This window comes from Schistocerca cancellata, chromosome 3, assembly GCF_023864275.1.
Source record: "Schistocerca cancellata isolate TAMUIC-IGC-003103 chromosome 3, iqSchCanc2.1, whole genome shotgun sequence".
In the NCBI taxonomy this organism is placed as follows: domain Eukaryota; kingdom Metazoa; phylum Arthropoda; class Insecta; order Orthoptera; family Acrididae; genus Schistocerca; species Schistocerca cancellata.
The window spans coordinates 742,834,891-742,860,403 of record NC_064628.1 but is presented as its reverse complement, the minus strand read 5'-3'; the positions used below and the strand labels follow the sequence as shown (position 1 = coordinate 742,860,403).

The 25,513-nt window shown below is 45.6% G+C and overlaps 1 protein-coding gene across 1 annotated transcript in view; it reads left to right on the top strand.

Moving 5' to 3' along the window:
• The window catches only part of LOC126175753 (phosphoacetylglucosamine mutase), a 135,136-nt gene that overhangs the window by 5,150 nt on the left and 104,473 nt on the right, over nt 1-25,513 (top strand). Inside the window, exon 2 of the mRNA XM_049922718.1 lies at nt 17,462-17,532. Within this exon, the coding sequence (XP_049778675.1) occupies nt 17,462-17,532 (71 nt within the window). The remainder of the gene's footprint in view (nt 1-17,461; nt 17,533-25,513) is intronic.

The window sequence follows — 25,513 nt, the reverse complement described above, 5'->3', positions numbered from 1 at the left end:
GAATCCCTATTGATAGTACTCATTACTCAGGGTGTTTCACAAGAACAATATTTTCTGAATCCATGCTGATTGCTTGTCAGTAGGATATTTTGTATGAGGTTATTCATAATGTTTGAACACAATATATGCTCCAAAATCATGCAAATAGACGTCAGTGATATGGGTGTGTAATTCAGCAGATTACTCCTATTTTCTTGCTTGAGTATTTGTGTGACCTGTGCAACTTTCCTGTCTTTAGGCTTGACTCTTTCATTGAGTGAGCAGTTGTGTATGGGTGCTAAGTACGAGCTACTATATCAGCATACTCTGAAAGGAGCTGATTGGTATACAATCTGGACCAGAAGACTTGCCTTTATTAAGTGATTTAAGAGGCTACAGCACACCAAGGATATCTACTTCTAAGTTATGTTGTGGAAAACCATGTTTATTAACTTCTCTTTATTGGCACTGTCACTGGTAACATTACCATTCCTATTGTGCAGTGAAGGAATTGGTTGTGTCCTGCCACTGGTATACTTAATATACAACCAGGATATCTTTGCCCCCTGCGGTATTGGGGTCTAGAATAGACGTGTGGTTAATCTGTGCATATCATAAGAGGTGACTAATAGGAGTGTTTTTGTTTGGTCATGTTTTTACCTTGGTATTTTGACTATTCTTTCTACTTCTGAAGGTTTTTGCTCTTTTCACTTTTTTTACACTTTTTAAGTTCGGCGCAACGGCTGGAGAGACCTCTAGTGGTAATCAAGGTCCATGCTGTCTGGTGCGGATTCGAAACCCAGGACGCTCGATACCAGAGACACTGTATGATAGAGAGCCGTGTGCAAGGAAGGCCAGCAGGCAGTGCTCAATAAGGTGTTTCGAGGCCAGGAAATGAGGACGGTAATTACTGTAAGCAGACACTTCAGTGAAGTGTGCTGCAAACATTGGGCAGTATAAGAGGAAGAGTGCAGATGTTACCACTGACAAGGGTGCCACAAACTGCCATGAGTAATGGAATGGCTGCAAACATGGCAGAGTTTAGTCCTTACCTGGTATGATGGGGTGTGGGATTGCGTGGATGATACATATTACTCCTAACACTCCTGCTTCCTTTTCTTTACTAAAAACTGCACTTTCGTCTAGAGTCTCTTGAATGCTATTAAATTATCCATACTGTGATGGTGCTTGTGCCGTTGAAGTGCCCTGCAGTATTCCCCGATAACTGTGGCTATATCTTCAGACTACGATGGCACAAGCAGCCACCAGGAAGAGTTGGAGGAGTAGGGTTTCATTGCTGTTGCAGCATGAATAATAGTGTTGATGGTATTTTGCACCACTTTGTCAGTATCTGTCGTATGACTGGCTGCAAAAGTGGCTGTAGAGGAGAAAGCCTGCCAGTCAGTTTTCTGAAGCAACCGACATGGAACATGTTCCAGATGTCTGTGGGTGGAGAGGGAGAGAACAATAGGAAAATGATCACTGTTACAAAGATCACCATGGATGCACCATTGAATCAGGGGTAAAATACATGGGCTGCAAACTGTGAACCACACTGAAGTGTGTTTAAGTTCCAGTGTTGAGTAGGCAGATGTCCAATTCTGAAAGGAGACACACCAATGGCCACAGCCTCTACTGCAGTGGTATGGGGCACCTACTCACTGGAAGTATCATAGCGTATGAGGGTACAGATCTTATCAGACGCTCTCTCAATATTTCTGCGATTAGTAAGGTTTTTAGTTTTCAAGAGCAAGGAAGTGCTATGCCAATTACAGAGCAATTAGCCATTAAATGATGGAGTTTGGTCAGATGGCGATAGCAGCAATTACAGTTCCATTGAAGGAGCACTGGAGTCAGGTCTGGGAAAGTGACGAATAGAAAGGATGGGTGTGATTACTTTGCTACCAGGTTATAGTCTATCTGATTGTGTGATCCGTCAGTGTGCATAGGCTCAACCTCTGTAGGGACGAGAATCATAAAATCCAAAGCCTCAGGAAGCAGTTTATCTATCTGCATATCCTTCTTTGGTGAGACTTTGATTTCTGTGAAGGTTTCCCCATTTTATATTCCAGGAGCAAAGAGGCCTGTACTTTTCTGCACCCAACAACCTGTGGCTGCTGTTCCTTGTCTTGAGAGGGGGGCACCTTGACAGGTGTCCTTGTCCCTGATGACGCCATAGGACAACTAGGCATCTCTGACCACACCAACAGTGGGGGAACCACCAGTAATATAGGAGTAGGTTGAGAGAGCTGACATTCCCTTCCCCAACTGTAGAGCAGGCCCTGGAATATGACCAGGGCCAAGAGGTGCCGTGAGAGAACTGTCATCGCAGGAAGTATGGACTGTGACACAACATTTGCAAACTTTGAGTACATATTGGTGAGATGAAGTCTTTCAAACTTTTTCTTTGCATTTTGATAGACAGGCAGTCAAGCGTTTTATACTCTTGCACTTTCTTCTCCCTCTTGAACACTGAACACTGTGGTGAACCAGGAGGGTGTGGTTTTGGACAGTTGAAACACTGAGGTGGTTGGTCCACAAGGGTTGCCCTCTCGTGACATCCATATACGTGCCCTACAGACAGCCCATTTAGAACAACAGGAGGACATGTGTCCCAACCTTCGGCACCTAAAACATCAGAGAAGACAAATAGGGCATGACATCACACCTATAAACCTGACTTTAGCCTTCTCAGACAAAATGTTGCCTTTGAAGGTTAGCATAAAAGCTCCAGTGTCCACTCTATTATCATTTGGTCCCCTCTGGAAGCGCAGAACAAAATGGACTCCACACTGTGCCAGATTAGTATGCAGCTCTCCATCAGTTAGTAGTGCTAGATCCCAATGGAAGATAACACCTTGAATTCTACTGAGCTTGATATGAGCAGAAATGGTGACTGGTATATCTCCTTTCTTGACACAGGTCTGATGTCTCCTTTACTGGTTGGCACACAATATTTGATCAGAAAAGCTCCATTTTTCATTTTCTTTATTGCAACAACCTCCCCAAAACTGATCTTCAATGTTTTAATTGGAAAACAGTGGCTTCGTTTTAGCAAAAGATCTACCATCAGTTCAGGAGCAAACCAAGAACTCGGCAAATTGTCCACTTCCATTTCTCCTCACCTGGCTCTCATCATCTTGAGGCACAGTTAAAGACAGAAATGCAATAGGATTGTAAACCTCTCCACTAAATCTCTTTTCCTGGCTGTTGAGACAGCAGTGGACAGTTATTGCACCACAGTAAGGTGCCCTTCCTCAATTTCTGTACAAATTGGAATGTGGAAGTCAAACCCAAAAAGGGAACCAGAATTTAAAAATCCAAAAAATGTGGGCGAAAAAGCATTCAAAAAGAGCGAAAACCTTCAGAGGTAGAAGGAATAATCAAAATACCGAGATAAAAACATGACCAAATAGAAAGACTCCTATCACTCGCCTCTTACGACATGCAAATTATAGCCGCAGGTCTATTCTAGCTCCCGACACTGCGGGGAGGGGGCAAAGATATTCTGGTTGTATATGAAGTATACCATTTGCAGGAAACATCAATAAGATTGATCCATTTCATCATGGCTCATTTCCCCAACGCCACTCACTTTGATTGGAGGTTCTCCGCATGGGCGCCACCCTGCCGAGGCAAAGACCTCCTGGCACAGTAGCCATTGCCCCTGGCCCGCGTATAATGTGAGGGTGCCACAATTGAGCACGTGATCCCAGTGGCCAATAGCAACATACTATATCAGGTATTTAAGTGCCTGCCTCTCACTCCGCAGGCAGTCTGATATTTGCGTTAGTCTATCGACATCTCGCCTACAGACAGTGTGTTTACTTGGTTTCCGTGTACGAGTGGACGTTGTGGATTCGTCAGTTTTCGCTTGTGACCCCATTGTTATTTGCATGTTGTTGTTTGTTAGGTCTTGCTCGGTCGTCCGTCGTTGCTTGTGTCTGTCCTTCCCCGTTCGTTTTGTTTGTTGACGGGCCGCTCCCATTTGGTCCCGCCGTGCTTTCGTTCTCGGCAACCCCACGACCGGAACGGTCGCAGTTACAATAGTGTCCCTTTAAGCGAACATGGGAGCCCTACAGTGTTTTGGCCAAGTGTTGAGATACGACCCCTGGACCTGATAAAGTCCACACCCAAATGCTCAAACATCTTCGTGCCGACATCATGAAAAATATCCTTAGGCTTTTTAATTCTATATGACAGGAAGGATAATTTCCCTCTCAATGATGGGAAGGTATCCCCGTTCTGAAACTGGGAAAGGACCCACATATTTTAACTAACTACCGGCTAATCATTCTGATGAATGGGATGTGTGAGCTATTTGAATGAATGGTTAGCCGCTATCTACGTTGGTACCTTGAAGCTCGAGGACATATGTCACAATTCCATAGTGACTTTTGGACTTTCCGGTCCACCACAGATCAGTTGGTTCACATGGAATCTGCAGTGCACAATGCTTTCATGCATCACCAACATCTGATTGCTATGTTCTTTGACCTACAGAAAGCATATGATTCCACCTGGTGACATAACATCTTATGTTCATTTCATGAGTGGGTTTCAGGGGCAGTTTTCTCATTTTTATCCAGAATTTCCTCTCTCTCTGACTTTTTCAGGTCTGGATAGGTTCTACTCTCAGTAACCAATGTGTATTGTGAACTTGAGTCCCTCATGGATCGATTCTGAGTGGAATGTTATTTGCTATCACCAATGCTGTGGGCCCAACAGTTTCTCCTTTGCTGTATGTGGATGATTTTTGCCTGTACTGTGCCTCTGCAACACTGCACATCACTGAGCATCAACTTCAGGGGCTGTCTGGAGAGTACATGACTGGACCTGAATCTCAGTTGTCAATTTTCTCATGCAAAATAATGAGTTGTGCATTTTTGGTGACTCCGGAATGTGTACCTGCATTCAGAAATTTATTTTGATGACCAATTACTTGAAGTCATTGCAACTTTTTAATTCTTAGGTATTTTATTTGACAACAAGCTAACTTGGCTGTCACATGTTCTCTGGTTGAAAGCAACATGTACGAAGAAGCTAAATGCTCTCTGTTTTCTTAGTAACTCCTTGTGGAGGTGGACCGCATAGTTCTTCTGAGATTTTACAAAGCACTGATTTTACCCCATGTGGGCTAAGGATGTATTGCCTATGAGTTGGCAGCACCATCCATACTGAGCTTGGTGGACCCTGTTCACCACACTGGTGTGCGTTTGGCAACAGGGGCCTTCCGTACGAGCGCTGACAGCCTCCTGACGGAAGCCAGTGACCCACTTCTGCGATTTAGATGACAGCAGCTTCTGGCAAATTATGCAGTCACAATCTATCAGATGCCTACTCACGCATATCACTCATTCTGTTTCATAACCAACAGTTCAAATTGTTTTGGCCTCAAGAAGGATGCTGATCTTACCCTTCTTCGACACCTGTTTGTTCGATCCTCCGTGACTATTCTAATTTGGTATGCATCTACATGGGTGGATTGAAAGTCAATGACAGCATTAGTTATGCTATTGCACGTGCAGTGGGACATGAGAAGCACTCTCTGCCGAGTGTCAGCAATGTATGCACTACAGAATTGGTTGCCATATCTGAGGCTTTGCGGTACATCAAATTCCTGGCCATGACAAACTTTGATCTGTAGCAATTCCATGAGCTGCTTAAAAGACATATCCCTACTCTATCCCAAAAATCTTTTGGTTGCTAACATCAAGGATCTATTGGTTGACCTCTGCAGCTCTGGAAAGATAGTGACCTCCACATGGACATGGAGCCACATAAGCATTCCAGGAAAAGGATTCCCTGACTGTCTAGCTAAAGACGCAACTGCAGAAAATCAGATTGACATCGAAATGCTGGGCACCAACATACGATTACAGCTTCGATGCAATGTTTTGAGGGTCTGGGAATTGGAATGGCAGGCTACTACGACCCAAAACAAGTTGAGAGCATGGCATACATCATTCCAAGCCTCTTGGAAAGATGCCATTATGTTGTGCCGACTATGCGTTGCCCACACAAAACTCACCCGCAAGTACTTTCTGTGTTCGGAGGATCCTCTTCACTGGAGCTGAAGTAGTCCACTGACAACAGTGCATCTTCTTGTTGAGTGCATTCTGCTGGCCACTCTGTGACACACTCTCAGCTTGCCTTCGTTACTACCTCAGATGCTTACAAATGCTGGAACAACCACTACCAAAGTGTTACATTTCGTGAAGGAGAGTGGATTTTACACTAAACTATAATACTCCTCTACTTTCAGTCCCCCCAGGGGATGCACAACTCTTTTGTGGATACGTGTGTGGCAAGCATGGGGCCCTGAGCTAGTGCAGTTCTCCTTCCTTTCCGGGCTGCCCTACCCCCCTTCCCCATCCCTCCTCATCGCCAGTCCTCCCCCCCCCCCCTCCCCCCGCCTCCCTTACGTCCCCTTCACACTCCCTCTTCTTGGGAGTAATGTATCGAGCCTTCGTCCAGAGACAGAAGTTTGAAAACTCCTGGATCCTGTTTCCTTTGTTTTTTCTCCATCCTCATGCTTTCTTCCTCTACTGGTCTTTCCCTATGTTCACTCTATGGCTCTGTTAAGGACATTGTTTACCATTTCTTCTGTTGCTGCATGTATGCACATTATTATTGGAGTGATTACAGTATTCTGCGAAAAGAACTATCTCTGCTTGTTTTATATTAGATGGAAGATCATTCACATATATGAAGAACAATGGTGGACCTAAGATTGAGCCTTGGAGAACTGCATATGTGATTTCTCCCTTGATTACATTGATTGAATTACTAAGTATAACTTTCTGCATTCTTTTAGTTAGATACAACATTATCCATCAATTCAATGAAACTACAGTTTATCTAGGAGAATACTGTGACTCATGCAGTCAGATGCCTTAGACAGGACACAGAAAACACTAACTAGCATTATTCTATTGTTTAATTCTTGTATGATTTGATGAGTGAACATGTAAATGGTATTCTCAATAGAACAACTCTTCTTAAATCCAAATTGTGATTTGCTGAGGATATTATTTTGCTTGGCTTAGATACTGTTCTAGAATAGGTCACCTTCTCCAAAACTTTGGAAAATGATGTCAGCAGTGGAACAGCTTGGTAATTATTGACAGCTTTCCTATCACCTTTCTTTTAGGTTCAAGAGGCTGTAGATTGCAGTAGTTATGCAAAGTTGAAAACACTTGCACCGGATAGACTAGTGTGGAGAGCTGCATCAAACTGGTTTTCATACTGGAAACAACAACAACAGCAACAATGATAACAGATCTGTTTCTCCTACAGGTTTAGACATGCTGCCAATATCTCTTGAACTCCTTCAAATGTGATTTTATCTCTCCATCTGAGTCCCACTCTGTTTTCTGGGTTCTTGTTACACTCTGAATTCGTTGGTAGTTTTGTACGATGTTTCTGAATACAACCTTTTCGCAGCTTTGTTTTCTGGTGTATTAGTTTGTTGTGGATCCTCTTTAGGGTTTTGTAAACATCACAGATTTTTTTTCTTTGGGATTATGAAGTCCAGGTCTTCTCATTAAGCTAGTCCATTCTGTATATGTGCCAACAAACAGTGTTGTTTCTTTTTAAGTGATGTTTTTGGTGTACAATTCTTTATTGAGTCTTAATTATATCTTTCCATTTAACCATCTGGGAACCCCATTTTATTATTACTTTTTCAATGATTTGTGTTCCTTTTTAATCAGTCAGTTGATTGATCCCTTAGTGCTCATAGTCAAGGTTTCTGATATGTGGATTCCTATTGTTTTGAAAACTTCCTATGTATCTTATCTTTCTAATATTGACTCAAGTGCTAAGTGCTTCATGTTGTATAAGTTATTTGTCAGATGACAGTCCCAGTTTAATTTTATTTAATATTCTATTATTGATTGCTTCCTGCTCCAGCCCTTTTTCTGGAACCAGTCCATCTATATATCTGACTTTATTGCCCCATTCAGTTTATCTCTGGTCAATATTGTTTCAGTTTGATTCATTATTGAAGTTTGAAATATATTTGTTGTGATATTTAAGGAAACCTGTAGACTTACTCTTTCATCTGCTTCCTTGTGTCACTGAAGCATTTTAAATTCTGACTAGGTATTGTTACTTAAGACTTCTATGTAGATGTATACTGTTTTGGCTTTGGGTCCAGCCTAAGTTGATCCTCTGTGTGTTGACTCAGTATTTAATGCCAGTCTTCAATAACATTTTCCAAAACGCAACTGAAGAGAAGTGAAGAAAATTTATCACTTTGTCTGCTAGTCTTGATCTCAAATGCTCCTGAGATATTTTTTGTGAATGTCACATTTGATGCAGTGTTCATGCAGATCTCTTGTATTAGGTTCCTGGATGTGTCACCCTCTCCATACTCTTCCAAAATATTAAATACTTATCCTCAGTTTATTGAGTCATACACTTTCTTGAAATTAACAAATATAAGCCTCTGCCCTCATTAAAGCTGCCAGAAGAAAAAGAGGGGGGAATTAGACACATAGTTTGAGCTTTAAGTGCTCTGAATGATCATGAACATCTATGTATTTCTTATTATGCACTTTTGTTGGAGAGTCATCGGGAGTTGTAGAAGTAACTTCAGGTGTGTCCCAGAAAAGTGTGATGGGACCATTGCTGCATATATTGTACAATAGTCACCTGGCACACAATGTTAAGACATTTTGCAGATGATGCTGTTATCTATAATGAAGCAGTGTATGAAACGGTATACAGATATTCATTTTGATGACATTTCAGAATGATACAAAGATTTGCAACTCAGCTTAAATGTTCAGAAATGTAAAACAGTGCACTTTACAAAATGCAAAAACATAGTACCCCATGACTGCAATATCAGTAAGTCACATTTGGAATCAGTTACTTCACCCAGAAATGAAATTGCTGACAAATACTCATGCAACCCATCCTAGAATATATTTCAAGTGTGTGTGACTCATACCATATAGGTGTAGTTGGGGACGTTGAATGTATATCACTCAGCATGAATGATAACATGTTTGTTAGACACAAGGTAGAGAGTCGTGGAAACTCTGAATAACCTGAACTGGTAGTTGCTTGAAGATGACACCAACTATCCTGCAAAAACCATTTTAACAATGTACCAAAAACCAGTGTTAAGTGAGGAATCTGGTAATATAAGACAACTGCCTATGTGTTGCTTTCATAGTGACTGCGGAGATACACTTAGGTTAATAATGCACGCATAGCCAGTGCTCTATATGCAAATGGAATGGGATGAATTGCTAATACATGGTACAATCTGAAGCACCCATGCCGTGCACTTCAGTGGCTTCCAGATTATGGATGTAGATGTAGCTCGAGATATAGACCTTTGGTTCTTGTCTTTTTATCCTCCTTTATACTATGTATTACGCACACAGCATTTCTTGGTAAAACTGAAATTCGTCCAGTGGAATCCCTGTCTGTGCCTGTATTGTTTCACCCTCATGTTTTTTGTACCTTTGCCTTTTTCTTCCCCATCTTGGCTTTGAGTGGGCGATGTCTGTGGGGCATTTTTCTATTTATAATTCTCTTAATACCTTCCCTGTCTTAGCCAGAATTATCTGTTTCCAGAACTTGATATTATTCTCTCGTCCAACTTAACTCCAGACAAAAATGACCACAAAGAGAGAGAGAGAGAGAGAGAGAGAGAGAGAGAGAGAGAGAGAGAGAGAATGCATGCATGAGTGCAGCACATTCATAGGATGATATTATTCCTGAACAATGATACACTACAAGTATTTTTTTTTGTTTTTTGTTATTGGTTTAGAGGGATGCGTGTGTGACAAAGCCAATACTGCTGAAGCAGATGTGTATTTTGCACAGTGGGTCAAACTGAAGTGCTCCCTTCTCTTGCAGTAATATGATCAGGTTTCTTCTTCTGGTATATCTATCAGTATTCTTTTTATACTTAAAAAACACATTGAGTGAGTGTGGTTATGTAGAAAATCTTTGTGTTAGCAAAATTTCCAGTGATTGTACCATGTACTTTAGATACTTGCAACCTGTCCTGTAATTTTGTGTGTGTTGCTGTGTTTCAGATCCACAATAATCTTATATATTGTCATATTCTTTTGTGGCTATTTTCTGTAGACTATGAATTAGCTGTTTATAATAATCCTACATCTTCTTTCTTTCTGCTCCGTAGTAACATTTTTAGATTTGTATTCTGTAATTTTCATGACCAAGGGGAACAACACATTATGATTGTTGTGCCCAAGTAGCTGATAACAGTGGAACTTTATTGAGTATGATAAACAAAATACTATAAACAGAATCCTAGAACGTGAGTTGACACTACTCAGTTCAGTCTGATAGTTAACTGCTGAAGCACTGCAATGTCCTAGCAGGTAAGCACTGACATTGCACAGGAATGTCCTAGCAATTCATAACTGACATTGCGCAAAGTTTTTCGTCCATGTCCAGTGAGACAGTGAGCTCTGAGATGAAGTCCTGCAAAGCAATGAGCTGTGGTGGACTCCAACTGATGGACTGCTAAGGATGGCTAATTTAGAGCAGGGAGTACAGAGGACACTCAGTGGAGGAAATCTGACTGATGGACGTCTAGGCGCAGACGACATAGAGCCGAGAGCATAGAGCACACTTGGTGAAAGAACTCCAATTGAGAAACTACTAAGTGCATTCGGCGTAAAGCCCGGAGTGTGAAATGCCCGCAGAACAGTTGGATGGTGACCTGAATTCTCATATAGCAGAAGGATAATGATGGAGGCAAGTGACTCAGGGAAGTGAATTCTTGCAACAGTGGCAGTGCTGTTTAGGGCAATTCTTAAGCCTCTGGCAGCAAGGCTAGTGCCACACCGTACCATGGCAGCTGGTGGATGTTTAGTTATAAACGACTCGATTCGAAATGACCTGATTTATTTGTGTGTTGCTGCAGATTGTTTTCGTCTGAGCTCCAGAGGAAGTCTTGTTAGTGGGACGAGCTGAGGCATCCTGCAGTACTCAACCATGTGTGGTTTCTACATCTAAATCTACATCCATACTCCGCAAGCCACCTGACGGTGTGTGGCGTAGGGTAGCTTGAGTACCTCTATCGGTTCTCCCTTCTATTCCAGTCTCGTATTGTTCGTGGAAAGAAGGATTGTCGGTATGCCTCTGTGTGGGCTCTAATCTCTCTGATTTTATCCTCATGGTCTCTTCGCAAGATATACGTAGGAGGGAGCAATATACTGCTTGACTCTTCGGTGAAGGTATGTTCTCGAAACTTTGACAAAAGCCCGTACCGAGCTACTGAGCATCTCTCCTGCAGAGTCTTCCACTGGAGTTTATCTATCATCTCCGTAACGCTTTCGCTATTACTAAATGATCCTGTAACGAAGCACGCTGCTCTCCGTTGGATCTTCTCTATGTCTTGTATCAACCCTATCTGGTACGGATCCCACACTGCTGAGCAGTATTCAAGCAGTGGGTGAACAAGCGTACTGTACCCTACTTCCTTTGTTTTCGGATTGCATTTCCTTAGGATTCTTCCAATGAATCTCAGTCTGGCATCTGCTTTACCGACGATCAACATTATATGATCATTCCATTTTAAATCACTCCTAATGCGTACTCCCAGATAATTTATGGTATTAACTGCTTCCAGTTGCTGACCTGCTATTTTGTAGCTAAATGATAAAGGATCTATCTTTCTGTGTATTCGCAGCACATTACACTTGTCTACATTGAGATTCAATTGCCATTCCCTGCACCATGCGTCAATTCGCTGCAGATCCTCCTGCATTTCAGTACAATTTTCCATTGTTACAACCACTCAATACACCACAGCATCATCTGCAAAAAGCCTCGGTGAACTTCCGATGTTATCCACCAGGTCATTTATGTATATTGTGAATAGCAACGGTCCTATGACACTCCCCTGCGGCACGCCTGAAATCACTCTTACTTCGGAAGACTTCTCTCCATTGAGAATGACATGCTGCGTCCTGTTATCTAGGAACTCCTCAATCCAATCACACAATTGGTCTGATAGTCCATATGCTCTTACTTTGTTCATTAAACGACTGTGGGGAGCTGTATCGAACGCCTTGCGGAAGTCAAGAAACACGGCATCTACCTGTGAACCCGTGTCTATGGCCCTCTGAGTCTCTGAGTCTCGTGGACAAATAGCGTGAGCTGGGTTTCACATGACCGTCTTTTTCGAAACCCATGCTGATTCCTTCAGTGTAGATTTCTAGTCTCCAGAAAAGCCATTATACTCGAACATAATACGTGTTCCAAAATTCTACAACTGATCGACGTTAGAGATATAGGTCTATAGTTCTGCACATCTGTTCAACGTCCCTTCTTGAAAACGGGGATGACCTGTGCCCTTTTCCAATCCTTTGGAATGCTACGCTCTTCTAGAGACCTACGGTACACCGCTGCAAGAAGGGGGGCAAGTTCCTTTGCATACTCTGTGTGAAATTGAACTGGTATCCCATCGGGTCCAAAGGCCTTTCCTCTTTTGAGCGATTTTAATTGTTTCTCTATCCCTCTGTCGTCTATTTCGATATCTACTATTTTGTCATCTGTGCGACAATCTAGAGAAGGAACTACAGTGCAATCTTCCTCTGTGAAACAACTTTGGAAAAAGACATTTAGTATTTCGGCCTTTAGTCTGTCATCCTCTGTTTCAGTACCATTTTGGTCACAGAGTGTCTGGACATTTTGTTTTGATCCACCTACCGCTTTGACTTAAGACCAAAATTTCTTAGGATTTTCTGCCAAGTCAGTACATAGAACTTTACTTTCGAATTCATTGAACGCCTCTCGCATAGCCCTCCTCACACTACATTTCGCTTCGCGTAATTTTTGGTTGTCTGCAAGGCTTTGGCTATGTTTATGTTTGCTGTGAAGTTCCCTTTGCTTCCGCAGCAGTTTTCTAACTCGGTTGTTGTACCACGATGGCTCTTTTCCATCTCTTACGTTCTTGCTTTTCACATACTCATCTAACGCATAATGTAAGACGGTTTTGAACTTTGTCCACTGATCCTCAACACTATCTGTACTTGAGACAAAACTTTTGTGTTGAGCCAACAGGTACTCTGAAATCTGCTTTTTGTCACTTTTTCTAAACAGAAAAATCTTCCTACCCTTTTTAATATTCCTATTTATGGCTGAAATCATCGATGCAGTAACCACTTTATGATCGCTGATTCCCTGTTCTGCGTTAACTTTTTCAAATACACTCCTGGAAATTGAAATAAGAACACCGTGAATTCATTGTCCCAGGAAGGGGAAACTTTATTGACACATTCCTGGGGTCAGATACATCACATGATCACACTGACAGAACCACAGGCACATAGACACAGGCAACAGAGCATGCAAAATGTCGGCACTAGTACAGTGTATATCCACCTTTCGCAGCAATGCAGGCTGCTATTCTCCCATGGAGACGATCGTAGAGATGCTGGATGTAGTCCTGTGGAACGGCTTGCCAAGCCATTTCCACCTGGCGCCTCAGTTGGACCAGCGTTCATGCTGGACGTGCAGACCACGTGAGACGACGCTTCATCCAGTCCCAAACATGCTCAATGGGGGACAGATCCGGAGATCTTGCTGGCCAGGGTAGTTGACTTACACCTTCTAGAGCACGTTGGGTGGCACGGGATACATGCGGACGTGCATTGTCCTGTTGGAACAGCAAGTTCCCTTGCCGGTCTAGGAATGGTAGAACGATGGGTTCGATGACGGTTTGGATGTACCGTGCACTATTCACTGTCCCCTCGACGATCATCAGTGGTGTACGGCCAGTGTAGGAGATCGCTCCCCACACCATGATGCCGGGTGTTGGCCCTGTGTGCCTCGGTCGTATGCAGTCCTGATTGTGGCGCTCACCTGCACGGCGCCAAACACACATACGACCATCATTGGCACCAAGGCAGAAGCGACTCTCATCGCTGAAGACGACACGTCTCCATTCGTCCCTCCATTCACGCCTGTCGCGACACCACTGGAGGCGGGCTGCACGATGTTGGGGCGTGAGCGGAAGACGGCCTAACGGTGTGCGGGACCGTAGCCCAGCTTCATGGAGACGGTTGCGAATGGTCCTCGCCGATACCCCAGGAGCAACAGTGTCCCTAATTTGCTGGGAAGTGGCAGTGCGGTCCCCTACGGCACTGCGTAGGATCCTACGGTCTTGGCGTGCATCCGTGCGTCGCTGCGGTCCGGTCCCAGGTCGACGGGCACGTGCACCTTCCGCCGACCACTGGCGACAACATCGATGTACTGTGGAGACCTCGCGCCCCACGTGTTGAGCAATTCGGCGGTACGTCCACCCGGCCTCCCGCATGCCCACTATACGCCCTCGCTCAAAGTCCGTCAACTGCACATACGGTTCACGTCCACGCTGTCGCGGCATGCTACCAGTGTTAAAGACTGCGATGGAGCTCCGTATGCCACGGCAAACTGGCTGACACTGACGGCGGCGGTGCACAAATGCTGCGCAGCTAGCGCCATTCGACGGCCAACACCGCGGTTCCTGGTGTGTCCGCTGTGCCGTGCGTGTGATCATTGCTTGTACAGCCCTCTCGCAGTGTCCGGAGCAAGTATGGTGGGTCTGACACACCGGTGTCAATGTGTTCTTTTTTCCATTTCCAGGAGTGTAGTTCGGGTCTGTTTGTCACCAGAAGGTCTAATATGTTATCGCCACGAGTCGGTTCTCTGTTTAACTGCTCAAGGTAGTTTTCAGATAAAGCACTTAAAAAAATTTCACTGGATTCTTTGTCCCTGCCACCCGTTATGAACGTTTGAGTCTCCCAGTCTATATCCGGCAAATTAAAATCTCCACCCAGAACTATAACATGGTGGGGAAATCTACTCGAAATATTTTCCAAATTATCCTTCAGGTGCTCAGCCACAACAGCTGCTGAGCCCGGTGTCAGCAGGGAATACAGCATTCCTTATTCCTCCCCCCTCTCCCTGCCCCCAAGAGAAGAGATAGAATAGCATCTTGAAGATGATGATGCTGTTGGAGGAAGGAGCCAGTCGATGGGACGGGTGCTCACAATGGCGAATGCCAGTGAATGGTAGTGGGGAATTGTGCCAAATGACTTGATTGGATCTGTGACTAATGGTGTGTGGTGCTGGTGCATCCTGGCTATGGTGCATCATGGTGCTAGTGTGGAAACTGTGCAAGAGAATGAGGGGGGTTGCCAGTCTATGAGGAAGGATAGCAGGATGCCAGGAAAAACATGGAGACCCCGCGGAGTAGTGCAGCAAGGGACCCAATGAGAAGGGGTTGTGGTCGGGCATAGCCAGAGGTTGATGGCCTGCGATACCAGACTGGAATTGTGTAGAGTCTGCAGTGTGATGCCGGAGGCAGTGCTGCTGCCAAAGACGATGCTGCCATGTGGCAATGGCGTCTGGCAGCGGTGGAGATGGGTCCGGCGAGACTGTTCTGGAAAGGGCTATTGCTGCAAAAAGATGCCACTGGAGGAACAGAAAAGGAAAGGAAATCACATGTGAGTGTGGAGTAGAGAAAATTTGGAAAGATACTGCACACGACAGGTGGGGAAAGGCCATGAGGTGGCAGGTGCACTGAAGGCTTTGAGTATGAAGATAAGAATAGGAAGGCCAGAAGGTGTTGAGGATGCCAAAAAGTGTATAAGATGTTGAGGAACAGCTTGGAGACCACCAGAAAATTTGTTATGTGCAAGTGAACACTGAGAGTGCGAGGAGGAAGAGGATGGATGGGCAGTGAGGAAGATGCCACAGATATAGAGTGTGCACTGGAGCATTAAAATTGGCATAAGATATATTGAATTGCAAGTGGGCTTAGGACAGGGATAGAAGATCAGTACCTCAGTGAAGGAACTGAATAATGCCATATGTGAAATCATCGGAGTTAGCAAGGAGGTAACTTAATAGAGGCAGCGGGTTTTGACAGCACACATGTGATACAGAAAAAACCAGCAACATACTGAAATAGTGCCCAGATATTGAAGGTTACTCTGAGTAAGCTCAAAGCAAAAAATAATGCACACTGTGGGGACGTAATCTCTAAGCCAAGTCTCCTGATGGCCATTGTAGTGGAGATGAGAATGTCGAATCTTCAATAGTTGGTGCAGCAGACACTGACTAAATGTTGAAATCTTTGATCCTCATTACCATTGTTGGGACAAGGAGGGTGCAAATGTCGATTTGATCATCATTGATATTATAGTGGGACAAGGAGGGAGCAAATGATGATCCTTATCACCATTGTAGTTGGACAAGGAGAGAGCAAATGGTGAGCCTTGTTGCCATGGTAGTGTGGGACAGTCTTAAAGCAAACATTTATCGTCTTCGCCATTGCAGTATGACAGTGAGGGAACAAACAGTGATCGTCATCAGTACTGTACTGTTTCTTGCAGTGTCAATTGGTGCTATGGGGTTCAGTTTGATAGTTAATCATCGAAGCACTGGAACATTCCAGCAAGCAAGCACTACTGTTGCACCGAAACATCCTACTAGGTAATCACCGAGATTGTGCAGAGATGTACATATTTAATGAAGCCCTTGGTGATATTGTCTCATAGGGTGGTGAGTTCAGAAACAAAGTCCCACAAAGTGATGCGCTACAGTGGGCTCCGATTGCAGGACCACAAATTGCAGCCAGTGTAGAGCGTGGAGTATAGAGGGTGCTCACTGGTAGAACTCTGATTGATGAACCACCAGGGACAACGATCGTAGAGCCAGGAGTATAGAATGCTCTCAATGAAAGAACTCCTATTGAGGGACCACCGTGTGTGGTTGACATAAAGCTTGAAGTGTGAACTGACTGCAGAGTGCTCGGGTTGTGACCTAAATACTCACCTGCAAGGAGGATACCAGTAAAGGCATGTGACTCACAGGAGTGAGGTAGTGCCACGATGGCAGTGAGACTGATGCTGTATGGCTCTGTTGTGACTGCTGGAGGGTCGGTTGTCAACAACCCAGTGTACTTGTGTGTTGCTGCGGGTTGTTTTCATCTGAGCTGCAGAAGCAGCGTTGTAAGCGGGCCAGAGCTTTGGCAACCCTCAGTACATGAGTGTGGGGTTGGTGGCTGTGGTGCCAGGGGATACAGCACATTCACACATGTTAACATAAATCTTGACATTGTGATGAGTGAAATGAAAGCTTCCAACTTTGTGTATGGAGTTGGTAAGTGAAGTGAGCAATCCATTTTTCATTCCCTGTGCTCTGTATGACATGCAGCAAGCAGTTTTGTTAGTGAATCTTCTCACATGCTGTTTTATCAGCTTTAGTTGTAACTGATTTTTCATTACTGCTGCCAGCATTATTGTATATAAATATTCCTCTGTTGCTTTGTTCATTTTTTATTTGATAAATGATAGAACTTGTGCTAAAAGCCCCCTCTGTGTAGTTTCTTTAATTTGCTCTTATCTCCTTATTGATACAGCAAAGTAACATTTGTCATGTTAAATGATTCTCAAGCATACATAAGCTTTTTGTCTATTTTTTTTTCTTTTTTTAGAGCCGAGGTCCTGGACCATGTGATGTACAGAGTGGGATTATTAGCAGTTTTAAGATCAAAGACGAAAGGAGGTAAGATTATCGGCTTAAAGTTTTCACCTGTTGGCCACTGATATGGTACAGTTGAAACATGCAGTTTCCATATTAAAATTTTTATTTATTTTTTAACTGGATTATTTTACAGTGGTATTGAATTTGTTATTGTAAGTAAATCATTCAAAATAACACACACACAGAATATACAAGTACACTTTTAAGAGGACAAGATTGATGTTGGCTGTGGCCTTGGTGAGAGAACCGAAAGCTTCCCTGGTACTGATTTAGATTGAGTTGTGAGGAATGATGGAAGTTTTCTTTTCATATGTGTGAGTGGCATTTACAACTGGTAAAGAAAAGAAACAACCAAGCAAATGAAGTTTCCTTATTTGCTAATGGCAGTTCTCAGAAAAAATATATATATAAAAAATATTTTTTATTTATTAGTTGAATAGCTGTGGAGGCTTAAGGCATATGGTTAAACATTGGTATTGTCAAAAATCAGCCAAGATTGATGAGTCTGATGGGAGTCCTTTTTTATATTGGAATGGAAAAGAAGGTAGGTCAGGCTCATTTTTAAAAACACTCAAAAGACAGATATACAATTTTGATTTGATATTGCAGAGAAAAATTTGTGAAAAAGTTCTGCAACATCATTTTTATTCAGCATTGACAAGTCTCTGTAAAAATCAGTTTGCATTTCAGAAGCAATAATAATGAAAGACTTATGTTGCTCTCTACATATCTCAAGTTGAGGAGGGATATAAATAGAAATGATTCAACTAGTGACTTTTCTCCAGATTTTGAAAATTATTTGCTACATAGAAGTAATACACTCTCACAGAAAATATTTTGACTTGCAACCAAAATGATTTCTTTCCTGACATGGCATCACTAATACTCTTACAGAAAATATTTTGACTTGCAACCAAGGTGATATCTTTCCTGATATAATGTCACCAAACGATGAGAACAAACCATTTAAGAGGCCATATGATCTTGAAAGTAACACAAAACTGTTGAGTTTTACTCAGCATTTCATTCTTAATCTGGAAAAATGGCAGATGTTCTAGTATCTTTGTGTGTAACCCAAGGATTATAGGACCATTACCATTCCCCCCTGCGTGTTAGAGTAGGCCCGAGGTATTCCTGCCTGTCGTAAGAGGCAACCAAAAGGAGTCTCACACTTTTTGGCCCTACGAGTTCAGGTCCGATTCTATGGTTTGACCTGCCACTTTCAAAATTCTACAGAGGTGCGGGCCATATGGGGAAGGATGCCTTACGCGGTGCATGAGTGCCCTTAGATTTGATCTCCTGAATCTCTTGTCATGGCTCTGCATCTCCACCTGCGATTCAACTATTTGGGTGAGGACACTTTCCAGGGTATGTCATCTTCTTCCATTATCTCCTGTCCTCTTTCGCCTCCATGACAATATTGGATTTCTCTGCACCCAATATCCAGCACGGTAGCCAGTCCGTTGTGGTGGGGCCGTCTTGTACCCATTGGATGGTAGCCCCCTGACAACACAGGGATCGCACTGCTGATGCCTGAGCTGTAAACTCCCCACGTATGCCAAGGAGTAGATGCCTGTCTCCCTGGGTCATCAGGACTCCCAGCAACAGCCATCATGCCAGTTGGCCTTTGCTGTGGCTGGGTGGCACCCGCGGGAAGAGCTCCTGATCAGAGTGGGTGTCATCAGGGCGGATGACCTGCAATGAAGCGCACTAAGTCATCTCTTGCTGGTGACTGTATGACACCAGCAGCCTCTAAGAAGGGCAAGATAGAATACAATGTTGACAGGTATGACCCTAAATCGGTGCCCTCCTTCGCTACACCATGGGAGGAATGTAGAGCTACAGAATGGAGAGAGCCATTTTCGCCTAGGTTTTTAGTCTGTAGCAGAACCGATGGGGTCTCTTTTCTACTGATGAAGCCTCAATTTTTTGTTGAACACCTTGAGGATAAGTTTGGAGAAGTGACAGCGTTGTTCAAGCTGCAAAACAGTGCAGTCTTGATTCAGACAGCATCCCCAGCCCAGTCCCGAGTGTTACTCGCCTGTGACAAGCTGGGTGATATTCCTGTTTCTGTCACTCCCCAAAAAGCCTCAACATGGTCCAGGGGTTATTTTCCATTGTGACCTCCTCTTGAAATCTGACGACAAGCTCCGCGCCAATTTAGAAGGGCGGGGTGTTCATTTCACCCAGCGTCCCCCCTGCGGGTCCAGGGTAAGAATAGGCCCGATGTATTCCTGCCTGCCATAAGAGGCGACTAAAAGGAGTTTCAACCATTTCGGCCTTCCATGCGATGGTCCCCCTTGGGGTTTGACCTCCATTTTTCAAAATTCTACAGAAGTATGAGCCTTTTGGGGAAGGACGCCTTATGTGGTGTATCACTGGTCCTCAGTGCACTAAGACATTGGCACTCAACATTGCAACAGCGTTGTAACCACACCCACTATTCCTCAAATTGGGCCTCAACGCCTGATGGGTTGCACAAGTTCCGCCCATAGTGCGTTCCCATCTGAACCTACGATCATGATGGACTTTCCATGGCACCCGAAATCCAGCATGGTAGCCAGCCCGTTGTGGTGGGGTCGTCATGTACCCTCTAGGTTGTAGCCCCCTGACAACACAGGGATCGTACTGCCGATACCTGAGCTGCACCCTCCCCACGTCGGCCAAGGAGTAGATGCCCGTCTCCTTGGGGCATCAGGACTCACGGCAATGGTCATCCTGCCAGGTGGCCCTTGCTGAGACTGGGTGGCGCCCGTGGGGAGAGCCCCTGGTCGGAATGGGTGGTATCGGGGCGGACGTTTCACAGATGAAACATCAACATGTATCAGGTCGCTCTGCAGCCGATTCTTTTAAAAAGAAAGGTACTGTCTCTGGTTCTGGTTCTCCTGCCCTTTCCCCCTTGGCCACTCCTTGGGAGGAAGGACAGGCCCGCCGGCTTGGGGCGAAGTACTTCTCCCGCTATTTAGTCTGTTCTCGGACTGATGGGGGGACGTTTGCCACCTCCAAGCCCATGTTCTTTGTCCAGCACAACGAGGACATCTTCGTGGAAATCGAGGCTCTCAGTAAAATGCGTTCGGGGTCCGTTCTTATAAAGACCACCTTCGCCACACAGACGGCGGCGCTCCAGGCGTGCGACCGACCAGGGGACATCCCAGTGTCCATTGTCCCGCATCTGGCACTGAATAGGACGCAGGGGGTTATTTTTCATCGGGACCTCCTGCTGCAATCTGATGAGGAGCTCAGGGCCAACCTGGAGCGCCGAGGCGTGCATTTCGTCTGGCGAGTCCAGCGTGGCCCCAAAGACCGTCGCATCGACACCAGGGCCTTTATCCTCGCCTTTGAGGGGGTCGTTCTCCCGGAGAAGGTAAAGGTGATGTGCTACCGGTGCGACGTGCGACCTTACGTTCCGCCTCCTATGCGCTGCTTTCGGTGTTTGCACTTTGGGCATATGTCGTCACGGTGTGAGGCTGAGCCCCTTTGTGGCGATTGTGGACGTCCTCTTCGTGAGCAACATACATGCGGCTGTCGGGCATTAAGGCCCACTCCTCGGTACCTGGCCTGACTTCAGGTAATGAGGTCCTTGTTGATCCTGTGGATATCTCCAATGCCTTCGGCCGCTTTTTCACGGAGGTTTCAAGCTCCGCCCATTACCACCCTGCCTTCCTTCGCAAGAAAGCGGCAGAAGAGGCTCGGCGACCTTCCTTCCACTCGCTGAATCTGGAAAATTATAATGCCCCCTTTACTATGCGGGAACTCGAACGTGCACTTGTACTGTCCCGGTCCTCTGCTCTGGGGCCAGATGACATTCACGTTCAGATGCTGGCACACCTTTCTCCGGCAGGCAAAAGCTTCCTTCTTCGTACCTACAATCGCGTCTGGACCGAAGGTCAAGTCCCCATGCGTTGGCGTGAAGCCGTTGTTGTTCCTATACCCAAACCCGGGAAGGATAGACACCTTCCTTCTAGTTACTTCCCCATTTCTCTTACAAGCTGTGTCAGTAAGGTGATGGAGCGCATGGTTAATGCTCGGTTAGTTTGGATACTTGAATCTCGACGGCTACTTACCAATGCTCAATGCGGCTTTTGTCGCCGCCGCTCCGCTGTTGACCACCTTGTGACCTTGTCGACATTCATCATGAAAAACTTTTTGCGAAAGCGTCCAACGGTCGCCGTGTTCTTCGATTTGGAGGAGGATTATGATACCTGTTGGAGAGGAGATATCTTCCGCACTATGCACAGGTGGGGTCTACGCGGTCGCCTGCCCCTTTTTATTGATTCCTTTTTAACAGATCGAAAGTTTAGGGTACGTGTGGGTTCCGTATTGTCCGACGTCTTCCTCCAGGAGAACGAAGTGCCTCAGGGCTCCGTCTTGAGCGTAGCCCTTTTTGCCATAGCAATCAATCCAATTATGGATTGCATTCCACCTAATGTCTCAGGCTCTCTTTTTGTCGATGACTTCGCGATCTACTGCAGTGCCCAGCGAACATGCCTCCTGGAGCGCTGCCTTCAGCGTTGTCTAGACAGCCTATACTCATAGAGTGTGGCAAATGGCTTCCGGTTCTCTGAAGAGAAGACGGTTTGCATCAACTTTTGGCGATATAAAGCGTTCCTTCCGCCATCCTTACATCTCGGTCCTGTTGTTCTCCCATTCGTGGAAACAACTAAGTTTCTAGGGCTCACACTGGACAGGAAACTTTGTTGGTCTCCGCACGTCTCTTATTTGGCTGCCCGTTGTACACGTTCCCTTAATGTCCTCAGAGTTCTTAGTGGTTCATCTTGGGGAGCGGATCGCACTGTCCTGCTTCGTTTGTTTCGGTCCATAGTCCGATCAAAGCTGGATTATGGGAGCCTCGTCTGCTCGGCCACCCCTCTTACGCCATCTCAACTCCATCCAGCATAGGGGGTTAAGTCTTGCGACTGGAGCTTTCTACACTAGTCCCATCGAGAGTCTTTATGCTGAAGTTGCCGAATTACCATTGACCTACCGGCGCGACGTACTGCTTTGTCGGTATGCCTGCCGGCTGTTGTCAATGCCCGACCACCCCTCTTATCAGTCCTTCGCCGATTCTCTCGACCGTCAATATGGGTTGTATGTGTCTGCCCTGTGCCCCCTGGAGTCCACTTTCGTCGCCTGCTTCGACAATTGGATTTTGCCCTCCCTCCCACCTTCAGAGAGGGTGAGAGCCCAACACCACCTTGGCTCCAGGATCCGGTTCATATTTATCTCGACCTCAACTCGCTCCCGAAGGAGGGTACTCCAGCTGCAGTGTATTGCTCACGGTTTGTCGAACTTTGTGCGCGACTTGCCAGTCATACCTTTATTTACACTGATGGCTCCAAAACCGATGATGGTGTCGGCTGTGCCTTTGTCGTCGGGGCCGTCACCTTTAAATACCGGCTCCTCGACCAGTGTTCCAGCTTTACGGCCGAGCTTTTTGCTCTCCATCAAGCTGTTCAGTATGCCCGCCACCACCGCCATTCATCGTATATACTCTGCTCTGATTCACTCAGTGCTCTTCAGAGCCTTGGAGCTCCGTATCCGGTCCATCTCTCGGTGCAACGGATCCAGCAGTCCCTCCATTCGGGTGCTGATGATAGCTCTCCTTTCTGTGGGTTCCCGGCCATGTAGGAGTGCCTGGGAATGAGGCTGCTGATGTGCAGCCAAGGCTGCAGTCCTCCTGCCTCGGCCAGCCTCCCATTGTGTCCCATCATCTGACGTTAGTGGGGTTGTTTGTAAGAGGCTTGTGTCCTTGTGGTGGGATACTTGGTCCTCACTTCAAGGAAACAAGCTCCGGGCAGTAAAACCGTTCCCAACTGCTTGGACAACCTCCTCCCGACCATCTCGGCGAGAAGAGGTCCTTCTGACCAGGTTGCGGATTGGGCATTGCCGGTTTAGCCACCGCTACCTGCTCTCCGGTGACCAGCCCCGCAGTGCCCTTGTGGTCATGAATTAACAGTGTGTCATGTTTTATTGTCGTGTCCCCGTTTTAGTCAATCTCGTGTTGTCCTGTCCCTGCCATCTACTTTACAGGATATTTTAGCGGATGACGCTCGAGCAGCTGCTCGTGTTCTTCGTTTCATTACTTTGACTGGATTGTCCAAAGACATCTAACTCTTTCACTTATTTTATCTGCATCTTTGTAAGAACTTTTTGGTGTCATCCCCTCCCCCACCTTTGAGTTTTACTAGATTCTATGTGCTCTATTCTATGTGCTCTAACAATTGTGACTGGGCGTTAATGACCTCAGTAGTTGAGCGCCCTTAACCCCCCCCCCCTCTCCCCCCCCAAAAAAAAAAAAAAAAAAAGTGCACCACCTCCCACGAGCCTCAACTGTGGAGAGTACCACTCCCCCTGCTCGCCAGACTGCCCAGTACTCCAAAACAAGCAGAAGATTATGGACTACAAGACCCTGGACTGGTTGGCTTGCACAGAGGCTAAACATAAATTCGAAAGATTACACCCGATTTGGTTGACATCGACATACGTTGCAGTTACATCACCATCGCCGTCCCAAGTGTCAGTGATTCATCACTCTGTGTCACGAGCAGTGGGCCCTCTGGGCCACCAGATGTATATCTGCCCTCTTGGTGGTAGGGGGCAAATCTTCCTCTGTTGCTCCCAAAGCACCTACTTTGGGAGCAAGGCTTCCGAAAATACAAGGGACATCGGTCCCCTCCCCCCTGCTGGAATATCAACAGCCTCCTCTTGCTCCTTTCGTGCAGAAGAGGTCCCTTGAGGCCCTCTCTTCCAAGGTATCCACTAATGCCATGGTGGACACTCACCTGCGGCTCAAGGAGCCAAAAGCTGCTGGATGAAGAGCTTCACTGTCTTCCTCTGTGCATGAAGCTGCTTCAGAGAAATCTTCCCAGCAAGCCCCTTAAGAGAAGCGAGAGAGCAAGCAAACTAAATAGTAGTCTGCTAAGAAACAGAACCCTCTGGTGGCCCCAACACCACCACTGCAATGTGGACCCTTCCCATCATGGCTATAAGGGATATTACAGGAACTGTAGCAACTATAATAGTGTAAGGTGGCATTTGTGTGTATGTCCTGAACTCATTATGTAGTGAACCTGTGCCCCTTCAAACCCGTCTTGAAGCTGTGGCTGTCAGTATAAGGATGACACAGGAAATAACTGTCTGCAAACATATATCTTCCTCCAGATGGTGCAGTACTCTTGAACGCATTGGCTGCACTAATTGATCAACTCCCTAAACCTTTCCTACTTTTGAGAGATTTTATCGCTCATAACCCCTTGTGGGGAGGCACAGTTCTTACTGGCCAAGGCAGAGATGTCAAAAATTTACTGTCACTACTCTACCTCTGCCTCTTAAGTACTGGGGCTGCCACACATTACAGTGTGGCACATGGCACATATTCGGCCATTGGTCTCTCAGTTTGCAGTCCTGGCCTTCTCCCATCTATCCACTGGAGAGTACATGACGACCTGTGCTGTAGTGACCACTTCCCCATCTTCCCGTCACTGCCCTCGCGTTAGGCCCACAGAGCCTGCCCAGATGGGCTTTGAACAAAGCGGACTGGGAAACTTTCACCTCTGTTGTCACTGCTGAATCTCCCTCACACAGTAACATCGATATGGTGGTTGAGCAGGTAACCACAACGATTGTTTCTGTGGCGGAAAATGCTATCCCTCATTCTTTAGGGTTCCCCTTGGTGAAAGTCAGTCCCCTGGTGGTTGCCAGAAGTCACTGAGACAATTAAGGAGTGTTGGCGAGCTCTACAGCGGCATAAGTGGCACCCTTCCCTGGAGCACCTCATAGCCTTTAAACGGCTGCGTGCCCGCATTCGCTGGCTTATCAGAAAGTGGAAACAGGAGTGTTGGGAGAGATGCATGTCGACCATTGGGTGCCATAGGTCACCTTCCCAAGATTGGGCAAAGATCAAATGAGTTTTTGGGTACCAGACCCCAACAGGTGTTAACATAAATGGCGTGCTATCTACCGACGAAAACGCAATTTCTGAGCACTTTGCTCATGCCTTTGT